The 14,454-nt window shown below is 45.2% G+C and overlaps 1 protein-coding gene across 1 annotated transcript; it reads left to right on the top strand.

Moving 5' to 3' along the window:
• Positions 1-402: 402 nt before the first annotated feature.
• On the top strand, positions 403-8,063 carry LOC119299290 (phosphoinositide phospholipase C 2-like). The gene is made up of 5 exons (XM_037576531.1): positions 403-607; positions 6,941-7,142; positions 7,259-7,376; positions 7,730-7,876; positions 7,959-8,063. Exons 1-5 carry the CDS (start codon positions 403-405, stop codon positions 8,061-8,063), a joined length of 777 nt encoding a protein of 258 aa, XP_037432428.1.
• The last annotated feature ends 6,391 nt before the right edge of the window (positions 8,064-14,454 follow it).

The raw sequence follows: 14,454 nt of genomic DNA, 5'->3' as shown, positions 1-14,454 counted from the left end.
TCTAACCCTAGGCCCACCTAACCTGCTAATGTAGCCCCAATCCGGATCGATCCCCTCCTCCTTGTTCTCCCTGCTCGCGCCGCCAGGAGAGAGCGCCCGCGCCCGTTGCCTCAGCGCCCGATCCGTTCTCTCCCTCGAACCCCTCGTCCTTCGTGCCCTTGTCGCTGCTCCTAGCACCGACGACCTCTCCAACCGTGCCAACCCCGCCGCCAAGGCCGCCTGTCCTCCACTGCCTCCTCTCCAGGGTCCCCCGCGGGCTCCTCCTCGTTGCCTTGCCTCGTCGCTGGACCCTGCTCCAGCGCCGCGCCGCTGCGGCCAGGAGCTGCTGCACCCTCTCGACGCGCCCCTGGCCATGCTCCACCTCGACGCCTCGCATCCGCAGAACCCGGCCACGGCCGCGCCATGGCCGCCTCCCTCCTTTGCACCTGGCCTCGGCTGGAGTCGCCCCTGTCAGCAACCAGCACGACCACAAGGCTGCCCTCTCCTTCCTCTGCACAGGAGCTCGCAGCTACCACCATCGCCTCTTTGCTGTTGGCATCCCGAGGCCCCTTGTGTTGTTTTGTGTTGGACGGTAAGGCCACCGAGTTCGACTACGAGGATTCGCCAAGTACCATTCGGATGCACCAAGTTCGACCATATGGACCGCCAAGTTCGGCTACGATCCTCGAGACCATCATGTTGCACGCCAACATGAGTATGACCACGGACGGCTTACCTGCGGATGGATTTCGTCAAGTTCAACGACGACCCGTGAAGCACATGGGTACATCAAGTTCCTCTCCGAACGTGAACGACTACCATCGCCGAGACCGCAAGTACCACGACAACCCCGAAGGGATTCGGACCCGTCAAGTACCTCTTCGAAAACGAACGTGTACCCCTACTTCCAGTACCGTCACGAGAACAACTACTTCCTCTACGAACTCGAACCACTCGAGAATGCTCCCTTGGAAGGTATAACCACCGAGACGACGCCCGTGAACGAATGTTGTGTGATGTATGAGATGCTTGTGTTTGCACTGTGTCCGAATTGTCACTCATTTCCATGCCACTAACCCGTGGGAACCCGGTAGTCGGGAGCACCCCACCATCTCTAGCATGTTTCGCACATCCACACGCTTCCTTTTGCACCGGTATCTCCATGAGCTACCGGAACCGATATGTTGCCGTGGCATCATTTTCGGATTCGTTGTCGTGGCACCCCTTTCTTCCACCACGATGACAAATGCTTCATAACATGCTCATGTCAACATTTTCATAAAATTGCTTAAAACTTGCATATGTCATCCACATCATAATAACAACATTTAAAATGTTTATATTTGTTGTTTCCATCAATTTGTAAATGCATATGGGGATTTACCGGATTTGTTGTTTGTTATATCCGACCCCATTTAAATTGTTTAGATGTTATAGTTTTGTTATGCTTCACCTATTGCCATGTTAACCAACATTTAATATTGTTGAGTACCTAACCGGGAGTGAACTAAATAATTGATGTGGTGTTTCGTCAATATGCAACTCGTTGCATATTGAGCTCCACTTAACTTGTAGAGTTGTTTGTGCACTTTGCCATGACATGTATCATTAAACCGGACATGCATCATACCTGGTTGTGCATCATGCCATGTCTATGTGGTGGTTGTTCACTATGTTGTTTGCTTCTTTCCGGTGTTGCTTCTTCGGGTTGGTTCCGATAACGTCGTGTTTGTGAGGAACCATTAGTCTATGTTCGTTCGTCTTCTTCATGGGCTCGTTCTTCTTCCTTGCGGGATTTCAGGCAAGATGATCATACCCTCGAAATGTATTGTAACTGGGATTCCGAGTCTGATCGGGTCTTCCCGCTAGAAGGAATATCCTTCGTTGACCATGAGAGCTTGTGATGGGCTAAGTTGGGACACCCCTGCAGGGGTTTGAACTTTCGAAAGCCGTGCCCGCGGTTATGGGCGGATGGGAATTTGTTAATGTCCGGTTGTAAAAAACCTGAAGTTGACCTTAATTAAAATGCATCAACCGCGTGTGTAACCATGATGGTCTCTTTCCGGCGGAGTCCGGGAAGTGAACACGGTGTTGGAATTATGCTTGACGTAGGTTGTTCTAGGATCACTTCTTGATCATAGTTGTTCGACCGTGCTTTGCCTTCTCTTCTGGCTCTCATTTGCATATGTTTAGCCACCATATATGCTAGTCGCTTGCTGCAGCTCCACCTCATACCTTTACCTTTCCCATAAGCTTAAATAGTCTTGATCGCGAGGGTGTGAGATTGCTGAGTCCCCGTGACACACAGATACTTCCAAAACCAGCTTGCAGGTGCCGATGAGTCAGTGCAGATGACGCAACCAAGCTCAGGAGGAGCTCAATAAAGATCTTGTCCTTTGTGTTGTTTCGTTCTAGTTGATCAGTAGTGGAGCCCAGTTGGGGTCGATCGGGGGACCTTGTCACTTTCGGGGTTCTTCTTTTATTTTGGTTCCGTAGTCGGACCTTGATAGTATTTGATTGTTGTAATGCTGTATTCATGTATTGTGTGAAGTGGTGATTGTAAGCCAACTATGTATCTCTTTCCCTTATGTATTACATGGGTTGCATGAAGATTACCTCACTTGCGACATTGCTTTCAATGCAGTTATGCCTCTATTTCGTGCTTCAACACGTGGGAGATATAGCCGCATCGAGGGCGTCACAAGTTGGTATCAGAGCCTTCCCCGACCTTAGGAGCCCCATTGCTTGATCGAACTAGCAGCCGAGTCGAGTCTAGAAAAAATGTTTTGAGTCATTTAGGAATTATATATTGGAGAGTTTAGGAATTCTTTTTACTCCCCAGTCCCTTCATCGCTCTGGTAAGGCATCATGACGTAGAGTTTTGACTCTTCTCTTCTCAAATTTCACTAATTTTTTTTGGATCACGCGGGTATCTTGGAATCGTTCTGATGGTTTTGTGACGAGAACATTGTTCTTGGTGCCTCCTGTCATTTAGGGGTTGTGGCAGTGTCCCGGGGAGTTGAGCTCCGAGGTGTTATCGTCACAATTTTATCGTTGCAGTTCTGGAATACCTGAGTTTTGTTTCGCCGACATCGAAAATCTCTTTTATGCAGTTGTTGGTGAGATAACCTCGACGCCACCCAGTACTGGGGCGGGAGTTCGGGAGTCTTGCCATAACTTGTATAACAGATGCTTTTCGAAGGTTGAGGTAGACGATTTCCGAAGTTTTTCTCGGTTATGTGTTGAAGGATGGATACAGCTGGATGTAGGATTTAATAGATTTGGGTGAGATTTTATGCTTCCCCTGTATCCCCAACACCTGATTGCATAACCGAAAAGTTTCGGGAGTTTATAAGTGGGAATTCAAGTAGCTCTTAGGATATCTTTCTGACAGATGTATGATACGAAATTGGGGTTCGACGTCTAGTGATCTGCCTATTCACGGTTGGTTTTACAGTGGTCTTGTTGTGTCTTAAAGAGTCCTTGGCTATGACGACTCGGGGACGCTTCGTATGTCATGTGCACTGCCTTGTACATGATGGTGCTGTACGATCGAGCCCGTGTAGGCCCCACCACGAAAACTTCGGACGAAATCTCTATCATATGTTTGTTCCGGCTTATTCTACAAGCCAATCCTTTGTTTTTTGTTTTGAGTTGTGGTATTCGAGTTGCTTCAAAGTCAAATGTTGATTCCATATTTTTCCTAAGTGGTGTTCTCATACTCCTATGTGAATACTAAACCTTCATGATAATCGAGACTGTCATGTCAATCCTTTTCAACTGGTGTGCTTCTCTTCAAGTGGATCCGATCATTTCAACTTCCGCAAGATCAATTATCACTTCTTCTCAACGGTGTTTGTTTCATCCGTCTCCAAGTTGCCTTTGTTTTCCCGCCCACCCACCCTTTTTTCCTCAAGGACTCGGATTTCTTAATCAAGCATCCTTTTATTCTTGTGAAGTCTCTTGATTCTTTTCTTTGAATGTTCTACCCGGTGGTTCACATGAAGATGCTCTTCTAGTTTGTCATTCCTCACTCATTTTTCATCTTCGGTGGTTTCAAGTCAAGCTTTGTTGATCATATCCTTTCCTCGTTTCAATGTTTTCTCATGCCGGTGCAATTCTTAATCATTCACCTCTCGCTATTCAATTGTTCCGGAGTGCTGAAGATATCTCAGAAGGATCGTCTTGTCATTCAAGATCCGTTAATCCTATTTTGAGGATGTTTATCTCATTCAAGCCTTTTAATTCCAGCGGTGCAACCTCTCTTTTAAATCATTCAATGGTGTTTTATTTTGAGTTGGCCCTAACCCACAGGTCTTTTCCCAGGATCTTACCTGACTCTTCTTATTTCCCGGAGCTATCCTCAAATTTCTTTTCGAAGTTTGACGTAAGAATGATTTATCATCAGTCAAATGTCTTTCTCCAAGATGTTCCAAATTCTTTTCATCATTGGTTCAACTTTTCTATTCTTCTCTATTCCAGAGTTTCTAAATAACTCATGGTGGTGTTTCTCGTCGTCATTCTCGGAGATTTGAAGACCGAAGGAGAGTTTTAACTCCATATCTTATGCGTTCTCTCAGAGATTCAGGGTTCTAGCGTAATGCCATCCTCTCATAATTGTTTTGATTGTGGGTATTCTTTTCACCTATCCGGAGCTTTTCATGAGTTGTTTCCATTTCTTTACTCCGAAGGCCATCATTTCGGGATTATCCATTTCAGCTTTCAGCTCTCATTCTTCAAAAATCTTACCGGTGCTTCGTTCAAGTTTTTCTTTAATCAATTCACGATCTCTTCGTTCACTTGCATCTAAACTCTCTCAAGTATCTTCGTCTCATCTTCTAATTATTTCTGGTGAATTATACTTTTGCTTTTTCTTTGAGCTATTCTTACGGTGGTTTGCCCAAGATTCTATTCCATGGTTATCATATCAATTCAGTCGTTGTTTCAATTCTACCGGTGGTTCGTTCAAGAGTTTTCTTCCTTCGTGTATCATATCTATGCATTCGTGCTTTTCAAATTCTACCGGTGGTTCATTGAAGACCTTCTCAAGTTTTTGCTATATCTCTCTTAATCTTTCTACGAGGATAAGTAGTATGCCAAATCCGTTGCTTGTCAGCAATTAAATTGTTGAAGGATACGCATAATGTAATTCCTATTCTTGTTTCATCGACTAAATTCAGTTCCTTATTCCGGAGGCTCATCAAATTCTTGTTTCCATTTGTTCATCTTTCTTTTCCGGAGTGCCAAGTTTTCTCTTTATCTCGTTGCTAAGCTTCATCTAAAGCATTACAAGGTTTCACCTTGTGTTTTTTTTCGACCTCTCTTTCCTTCCGTTTTGATCATCCTTTTATTACCGGAGTTCTTCATGGAGGTTCTACATGATGGTTCATCAAGGATTTAATTTTCTTCTCGAAGTTTTTCATCGAGATTCTTTTAAGGAGCTCAAGCTTTCTTCATCTTGCAATCCGGAGTGCAATTTCTTTCAACCGTATCATTGGAGGTGGTTTTACATCATTCTTGATTAATTTGAGTTCATGCTTCATGATTCACACATTGTTAAGAATGAGGTATTTTAAATCCATCAACCTATTCGTTGGAATTGTTTTGGGTTATATTTCACCTAAAGCCTTCCCTGAGGATTGTTGCTATCCATGGTGCTTATAAAGGACCCAAGATCTTCTTTATCCTCCCGGTGGAAATATTTTCTCGTCTCCTTGTTCTTATCAATCCAATTCTTTTCCCATGAGTGGCAGGTTGGCACCTCATAATTTGAGATGTATTCCATAAGACCATATCAAGCTTATTCTTTTCGTTGTTGGTTTTCCAACAACTCCGTTCTAACATTTGTTGTAAGCGTGCTCTCGTTTTTTTATTCCCTTCGTTCATTCCATTATTACTTTTGTTCCGGAGGCATTGTGATGTTGCTCTCTTCAACGAGTTAATTGCACAGAAGTACCACAATTCGGGCATCACATGCAGATTGGTACCACGATTGCTAATTTTTGCATGTCAGTACCAACATTGGTCCAAATTTTTGCAAAAAAGGCTAAAACGCTGATTTATACGTATTGACAGTGTATCTGACCGTTGGGGCCCGCCTGTCAGGTGCCGACGTGGCATATTTTTTGCAGAAAACCCCTTGGCTTTATATGTAATCACATAAATGCCCATTTTTTCGCAGGAAAACCGCCATTGAGAAGGATTTTTTTTCGTTCGCAAGTTTTTCACGGCTTGTTCAAAAGTTTCCGGCGAATTAAACAAATATATAACCGAAACGAAAAATCGCGCGCGAGGGAGATTCGAACCCGCGACCTCCAGGTCTACGGCTGCGCGCGCTATCCACTAGGCCACAGCGACACTGTTGACGGGATCCAGGTGAAACATTTCTTATACCAGCACACACACGCTGGGCCGGCAGCTGGGCCAAGCAAAGCCTGCCATATTTTACAAAAAAAATAGTAGATGCAAAATGATCATTTTTAATAGATGCAAAATGATCATTTTTTCTTATTTTTACACAGGCTGTATTAATAGAATTATCTTTGAGAAAAATATTAGTTTGGTAAACATGCAGATTACTACATGTGTTATTTTTTGACAAATAGAAATATGAACCCGAGAATGAAACTTTCATCCTTTTAAAAAGGTTCAATATATAGGTGACAAATGGTTTTATAATACAAAAAAAGTTCATCGTATATTTATATAAAATCATTGTATATAAAAAAATGTTCAATGTTCAGTGTGTATTTACAAAAAATATGGCAGAATAAAAAGTTCACTATAAACTTCTGAATCTCAGTCATTACCATTGGCAACCCTATCTTTCCCCTTCTTTTTTGCTCTGCTTTTTTACAAGTGCCCTGGCCATGTAAATCGCTTCTATCTTCATCTTGGAGGTCCCTTATTTTCAACACCGTTCCGCTGCAATCTGTTGAACCGTGATCGGATCTGTACACAGATGTTGAGGACCAATGCCTTCTTTTTTTCCAACAGCATCTAGCACCACAGTATAAACACCTTATTACTATTAGAGCAGGAAAGCCAAAGGGGGGTACTACGTCTGATGCCGTGAAGTGTGACCCAAACAAAGTTAGGCGGCTCAGTTTGAGCGAGCAACAGCTTGCCAAAGCTGTAGTTAATCATGGCACTGAAATAGTGAGGTATATATCTAAATGAAGTTGCTCATATTATTAACAGTAATTTATATTCATCTTTAATAGGCAGAGATCCTCTTTTATTTAATCATACTGAAGTGTTCAATAATATTGCTAACAAGGTTTACACAGAGGAATCTACTGAGGATATACCCAAAGGGCACTCGGGTTACTTCTTCCAACTACAATCCATTTATTGGTTGGGTGCATGGTGCTCAGATGGTAGCCTTCAATATGCAGGTGCATTTCTGTTTCCGAGTAATCTATCCAGGGCAATGGTCTTGCTTGATGGTCCGAATATCCAATTATGCTCTGAATATCAAATGGCAGAAATATATAGATGATTATAGTTATACGAGGTCAATGCGGAATAACCCTTAGCTTCTTATATGAACTCAAGTGGGATGCAATCTGTGCCATATGTGTGTGTGTGTGTGCAATATTTAACACGGGGATGCTTTAGATTTGGCAGATCACAATCTGTCATCAATTCGGGCATACACTTGCCTAAATTCGAGCAAGAAGTTAATGTTTATTGGTCATATGCTGTCCCTTTCGTACTGGCGTGTTCTAATTCATGATATTCCTTGCAGGGATATGGAAGAGCCCTTTGGTTAATGCATGGATTTTATAAAGCCAATGGTGGATGTGGCTACGTGAAGAAACCGGATTTCTTGATGCAGTCTGAGCCGGAAGTTTTTGATCCAAAAAAGCCTCAACCTGTTAAGAAGACCTTGAAGGTATGGCTTTATTTAGACATGTGTTCAGTTTTGTTTGTGCCGCTCGAAATTAGAGTCAAATCAACTGCTGCTTTTCATTCAGGTAAAAGTGTACATGGGTGATGGTTGGGGGATGGACTTCAAGCAGACACACTTTAAATGTTTCACCTGGATCCCGTCAACAGCGTCGCTGCGGCCTAGTGGATAGCGCGCGCAGCCTCAGACCTGGAGGTCGCGGGTTCGAATCTCCCTCGCGCGTGATTTTTCGTTTCGGTTATATATTTGTTTAATTCGCCGGAAACTTTCGAACAAGTCCGTGAAAAACTTGCGAACGAAAAAAAATCCTTCTCAATGGCGGTTTTCCTGCGAAAAAATGGGCATTTACGTAATTACATATAAAGCCAAGGGGTTTTCTGCAAAAAATATGCCACGTCGGCACCTGACAGGCGGGCCCCAACGGTCAGATACACTGTCAATACGTATAAATCAGCGTTTTAGCCTTTTTTGCAAAAATTTGGACCAATGTTGGTACTGACACGCAAAAATTAGCAATCGTGGTACCAATCTGCATGTGATGCCCGAATTGTGGTACTTCTGTGCAATTAACTCCTCTTCAACCCATCTTCTTGTTTTATCAGGATCGTGTTCTTTTCGTGCTTATCCTTTTAACCGGAGTGTTGTGTCCTCTTTTCTAGTATCCTCTCATCTTGTCTAGTTCAATTCCTTCCATTTACAGGCGGAGTGTTGTCCAAATTATATCATTCTTATTCCTTCCCTATCTTGTTTTAACCGGAGTATTGTGCCCCTTTGTTCAAGTTCTTTTCGCCTTATCAAGCCTTGCATCTCTTTTTAACCGGAGTGCTGTCCGACTTTGTTCTTCCTCGTTCCTCTTTCCTAATAGAGTGATTTCAATTTCATTCATCTCGGTTGTATTCTTTTCTCGAAATGGCTTAACCTTTTCAAGGTTCTTTGGTTTCACTCGTTTCTCAAAGAAGAAAATTAGTTTTACCTCTTCTCTTTCTCTTCCGTTTTTCCCTCCGGTGCCATTCTAGATCTCGGGACGAGATCCTCTCGTAGTGGTGGAGTGTTGTAACGCCCCAAGATCGGAGCTTTAGATGCCTTCCAGGGTTTCCGGGTTTCGTCGTGTGATTTGTTTGGTCCGTTGCATTTCATCTTTGCATCATTGCATATTTTGCGTTGCATCATGTCATCATGCCATCATCTCATAAATCTTTTGCAACTCAAATAAATAAACCGTATGGATTTTCAGTCCATTTAAACTGAGGGAATGCACATGGTGATTTTCTCTTTATAACATATATCCTCCCAATATTATTAGGGAGCTATAATTAACATTCAAACACACTTGCAAAATAATTCCATGTATTTTATACTTCAAGTTTGGTCCCAAAACCTTGCCCATAATTTCTTTAATCGCTTTCCCGTTCTCCACAAAAATTCCGAACATTTTTGGACTCCAAAAATGTTTTCCTAATTCAAACTTAGTTGAATCACATTCAAATGTGTTCGATTGCAATCCTTCCAAACGGTGCCAAATGTATTTTTCCTGGATCAAGCTCCTTTTTATGAGTCTAAGAAAATTGGCGCCCTGCTCAAATTCTTCTCCTATCTCTCTCTGCTTTTTCTTGTTTCTCGGTTTATTTGTTTTTCAGGAAATAAAGGAGAAATAAGAAGAGAGGAGAGAATAAGAGCTAGCCCGCTGGCCTCCTGGGCCTCCCAACCTCCCATGCCGGCCACCCAAGGCCATCCATTCCTGCAGCCCAACCCCCTTCTAACCCTAGGCCCACCTAACCTGCTAATGTAGCCCCAATCCGGATCGATCCCCTCCTCCTTGTTCTCCCTGCTCGCGCCGCCAGGAGAGAGCGCCCGCGCCCGTTGCCTCAGCGCCCGATCTGTTCTCTCCCTCGATCCCCTCGTCCTTCGCGCCCTTGTCGCTGCTCCTAGCGCCGACGACCTCTCCAACCGTGCCAACCCCGCCGCCAAGGCCGCCTGCCCTCCGGTCTGCCGTCTCGTGCAGCTTCACTACCGCGACTCCGCGAGTCCCGCCGCTGGAGCGCAGAGCCCTCCCTCGCGCGCCGGCTACCGACGCGGTCTCCTGCCGGCCTCGCCAAGGCCAGCGTCGCCAGCATCGTCCTCCACTGCCTCCTCGCCAGGGTCCCTCGCGGGCTCCTCCTCGTTGCCTTGCCTTGTCGCTGGACCCTGCTCCGGCGCCGCGCCGCTGCGGCCAGGAGCTACTGCACCCTCTCGACGCGCCCCTGGCCATGCTCCACCTCGACGCCTCGCATCCGCAGAACCCGGCCAAGGCCGCGCCATGGCCGCCTCCCTCCTTTGCACTTGGCCTCGGCTGGAGTCGCCCCTGTCAGCAACCAGCACGACCACGAGGCTGCCCTCTCCTTCCCCTGCACAGGAGCTCGCAGCTACCACCATCGCCTCTTTGCTGTTGGCATCCCGAGGCCCCTTGTGCTGTTTTGTGTTGGACGTCAAGGCCACCGAGTTCGACTACGAGGATTCGCCAAGTACCATTCGGATGCACCAAGTTCGACCATATGGACCGCCAAGTTCGACTACGATCGTCGAGACCATCATGTTGCACACCAATATGAGTACGACCACAGACGGCTTACCTGCGGATGGATTTCGTCAAGTTCAACGACGACCCGTGAAGCACATGGGTACATTAAGTTCCTCTCCGAACGTGAACGACTACCATCGCCGAGACCGCAAGTACCACGACAACCCCGAAGGGATTCAGACCCGTCAAGTACCTCTTCGAAAACGAACGTGTACCCCTACTTCCAGTACCGTCACGAGAACAACTACTTCCTCTACAAACTCGAACCACTCGAGAATGCTCCCTTGGAAGGTATAACCATCGAGACGACGCCCGTGAACGAATGTTGTGTGATGTATGAGATGCTTGTGTTTGCACCGTGTCCGAATTGTCACTCGTTTCCATGCCACTAACCCGTGGGAACCCGGTAGTCGGGAGCACCCTACCATCTCTAGCATGTTTCGCACATCCACACACTTCCTTTTGCACCGGTATCTCCATGAGCTACCGGAACCGATATGTTGCCGTGGCATCATTTTCGGATTCGTTGCCGTCGCACCCCTTTCTTCCACCATGGTGACAAATGCTTCATAACATGCTCATGTCAACATTTTCATAAAATTGCTTAAAACTTGCATATGTCATCCACATCATAATAACAACATTTAAAATGTTTATATTTGTTGTTTCCATCAATTTGCTAAATGCATATGGGGATTTACCAGATTTGTTGTTTGTTATATCCGGCCCCATTTAAATTGTTTAGATGTTATAGTTTTGTTATGCTTCACCTATTGCCATGTTAACCAACATTTAATATTGTTGAGTACCTAACCGGGAGTGAACTAAATAATAGATGTGGTGTTTCGTCAATATGCAACTCGTTGCATATTGAGCTCCACTTAACTTGTAGAGTTGTTTGTGCACTTTGCCATGACATGTATCATTAAACCGGACATGCATCATACCTGGTTGTGCATCATGCCATGTCTATGTGGTGGTTGTTCACTATGTTGTTTGCTTCTTTCCGGTGTTGCTTCTTCGGGTTGGTTCCGATAACGTCGTGTTTGTGAGGAACCGTTAGTCTACGTTCGTTCGTCTTCTTCATGAGCTCGTTCTTCTTCCTTGCGGGATTTCAGGCAAGATGATCATACCCTCGAAATCACTTCTATCTTTTCTTGCTAGATGCTCGCTCTTTTGCTATGTCTACGCGGCGATACCTACCACTTGCTTGTCATACCTCCCATATTGTTGAACCAAGCCTCTAACCCACCTTGTCCTAGCAAACCGTTGTTTGGCTATGTTACCGCTTTGCTCAGCCCCTCTTATAGCGTTGTTAGTTGCAGGTGAAGATTGAAGTTTGTTCCTTGTTGGGACACGGAGATGTTGTTCCTTGTTGGAACATGTTTACTTGTTGGGATATCACAATATCTCTATTTAATTAATGCATCTATATACTTGGTAAAGGGTGGAAGGCTCGGCCTTATGCCTGGTGTTTTGTTCCACTCTTGCCGCCCTAGTTTCTGTCATATCGGTGTTATGTTCCTAGATTTTGCGTTCCTTACGCGGTTGGGTATAATGGGAACCCCTTGACAGTTCGCTTTGAATAAAACTCATCTAGCAAGGCCCAACCTTGGTTTTACCATTCGCCACCTAGCCTCTTTTTCCCTTGGGTTAGGCCAGCCCAAGGGTCATCTTCATTTTAACCCCCCCGGGCCAGTGCTTGTCTAAGTGTTGGTCCGAACTGAGTAGACTGCGGGGCCACCTCGGGGAAACTTGAGGGCTGGTTTAACTTGTAGGATGTCTCATCCGGTGTTGCCCTGAGAACGAGATATGTGCAGCTCCCATCAGGATGTTGGCGCATCGGGCGGCTTTGCTGGTCTTGTTTTACCATTGTCTAAATGTCTTGTAACCGGGATTCCGAGTCTGATCGGGTCTTCCTGCTAGAAGGAATATCCTTCGTTGACCGTGAGAGCTTGTGATGGGCTAAGTTGGGACACCCCTGCAGGGATTTGAACTTTCGAAAGCCGTGCTCGCGGTTATGGGCAGATGGGAATTTGTTAATGTCCGATTGTAGAAAACCTGAAGTTGACCTTAATTAAAATGCATCAACCGCGTGTGTAACCGTGATGGTCTCTTTCCGGCGGAGTCCGGGAAGTGAACACGGTGTTGGAGTTATGCTTGACGTAGGTTGTTCTAGGATCACTTCTTGATCATAGTTGTTCGACCGTGCTTTGCCTTCTCTTCTCGCTCTCATTTGCGTATGTTTAGCCACCATATATGCTAGTCGCTTGCTGCAGCTCCACCTCATACCTTTACCTTTCCCATAAGCTTAAATAGTCTTGATCGCGAGGGTGTGAGATTGCCGAGTCCCCGTGACTCACAGATACTTCCAAAACCAGCTTGCAGGTGCCGATGAGTCAGTGCAGATGACGCAACCAAGCTCAGGAGGAGCTCGATAAAGATCTTGTCCTTTGTGTTGTTTCGTTCTAGTTGATCAGTAGTGGAGCCCAGTTGGGGTCGATCGGGGGACCTTGTCGCTTTTGGGGTTCTTCTTTTATTTTGGTTCCCTAGTCGGACCTTGATTGTATTTGATTGTTGTAATGCTGTATTCATGTATTGTGTGAAGTGGCGATTGTAAGCCAACTATGTATCTCTTTCCCTTATGTATTACATGGGTTGCGTGAAGATTACCTCACTTGCGACATTGCTTTCAATGCGGTTATGCCTCTATTTCGTGCTTCGACACGTGGGAGATATAGCCGCATCGAGGGCGTCACACTCCCACGCCCTAGCATCGTCGCTGGCCCCACTGCTCCACCGTGTGACCTCCTTCCCGTGGCCGTGTTGACCTCCCCTTCTTTTGTGTGGACCGGCCGTTGCACGCCCCTGCCTTGCCAAGTCCGTCTCTAGCCGCCACGGATTTGCTCCTTCCACCGCCCCACAAGCCCGCCAGCAGCCGCCGTCGGCCTCTGCTCTGCTCTTCACGAGCAGAGGAGTTCGCTCGTCCCGAGCTAGCGCCTCCAGTGGTGGGCCACTTCTCCGCCTCCAAGGCCCAGTGCGGTCGTTACCCAGCCTCTCCTCCAGCTGGGCTTGGCCCAATGTGAGCAGCTCCCAGCCCCTCCAGATTCAGCCCATGTTTTTTTCCTGACCATCGATCTTGCTAATTATTCCAGGATTTACCTGTTTTGCAGAAAACCCCTCATACATCATGCATATAATAGCCTCACAAACCGTGCATCATATGTAAATACTTTATATATATATAATGCTTAGAATTTTGTCTAGGTTCATAATTTCCAACTTTCATCCATGATTAAAATGTTGTTTGTTTAAATTTGCTTAGATGACATGCTAAAATGTTTTATTTCATAACTAATTAAACGTAGCTTTGATTTAAATAGACTTTATATGCAATTGGGGTAGACAAATGCATAGTTTAACTTGGTGCACTCATCTTGCATGTTTAACAACTCTAAAATATGGTTTAGGGAAGAATAGTACCAAATTCATAATATGCATATGGGGATTTTTCCGGAAATGTTGCTTGTTATTTCCGGCCTCATTTAAACTTGCCTAAATAGTTTGTTTACTTATGCTTCACCTCTTGCCATGTTAACCGACATTTAATATTGTTGAGTATCTAACCAGGAGTGAACGAAATAATCGAATGTGGTGTTTCGTCAACATACATCTTGTTACATGTTGAGCTCCACTTAACTTGTTGTTTTGTTAGTGCACTTTGCCATGCCATGCATATTTAAACTGGACATGCATCATCCTTGGTTGTGCATCATGCCATGTTTATGCTTGTGTGTTTACCATGTTGCTTGCTTCTTTCCGGTTTGCTTCTCTCGTTAGCTTCGGTTTCGTTCCGGAGTTGTGAGGATTCGTTCGACTACGTCCGTTTGTCTTCTTCATGGACTCATTCTTCTTCCTTGCGGGATCTCAGACAAGATGACCATTACCCTCGATACCACTTCTATCTTTGCTTGCTAGTTGTTCATTCTATCGCTATGTCACGCTA

Source organism: Triticum dicoccoides, chromosome 5A, assembly GCF_002162155.2.
Source record: "Triticum dicoccoides isolate Atlit2015 ecotype Zavitan chromosome 5A, WEW_v2.0, whole genome shotgun sequence".
NCBI classification, from domain to species: domain Eukaryota; kingdom Viridiplantae; phylum Streptophyta; class Magnoliopsida; order Poales; family Poaceae; genus Triticum; species Triticum dicoccoides.
This window is presented reverse-complemented; position numbering and strand designations above follow the sequence as displayed.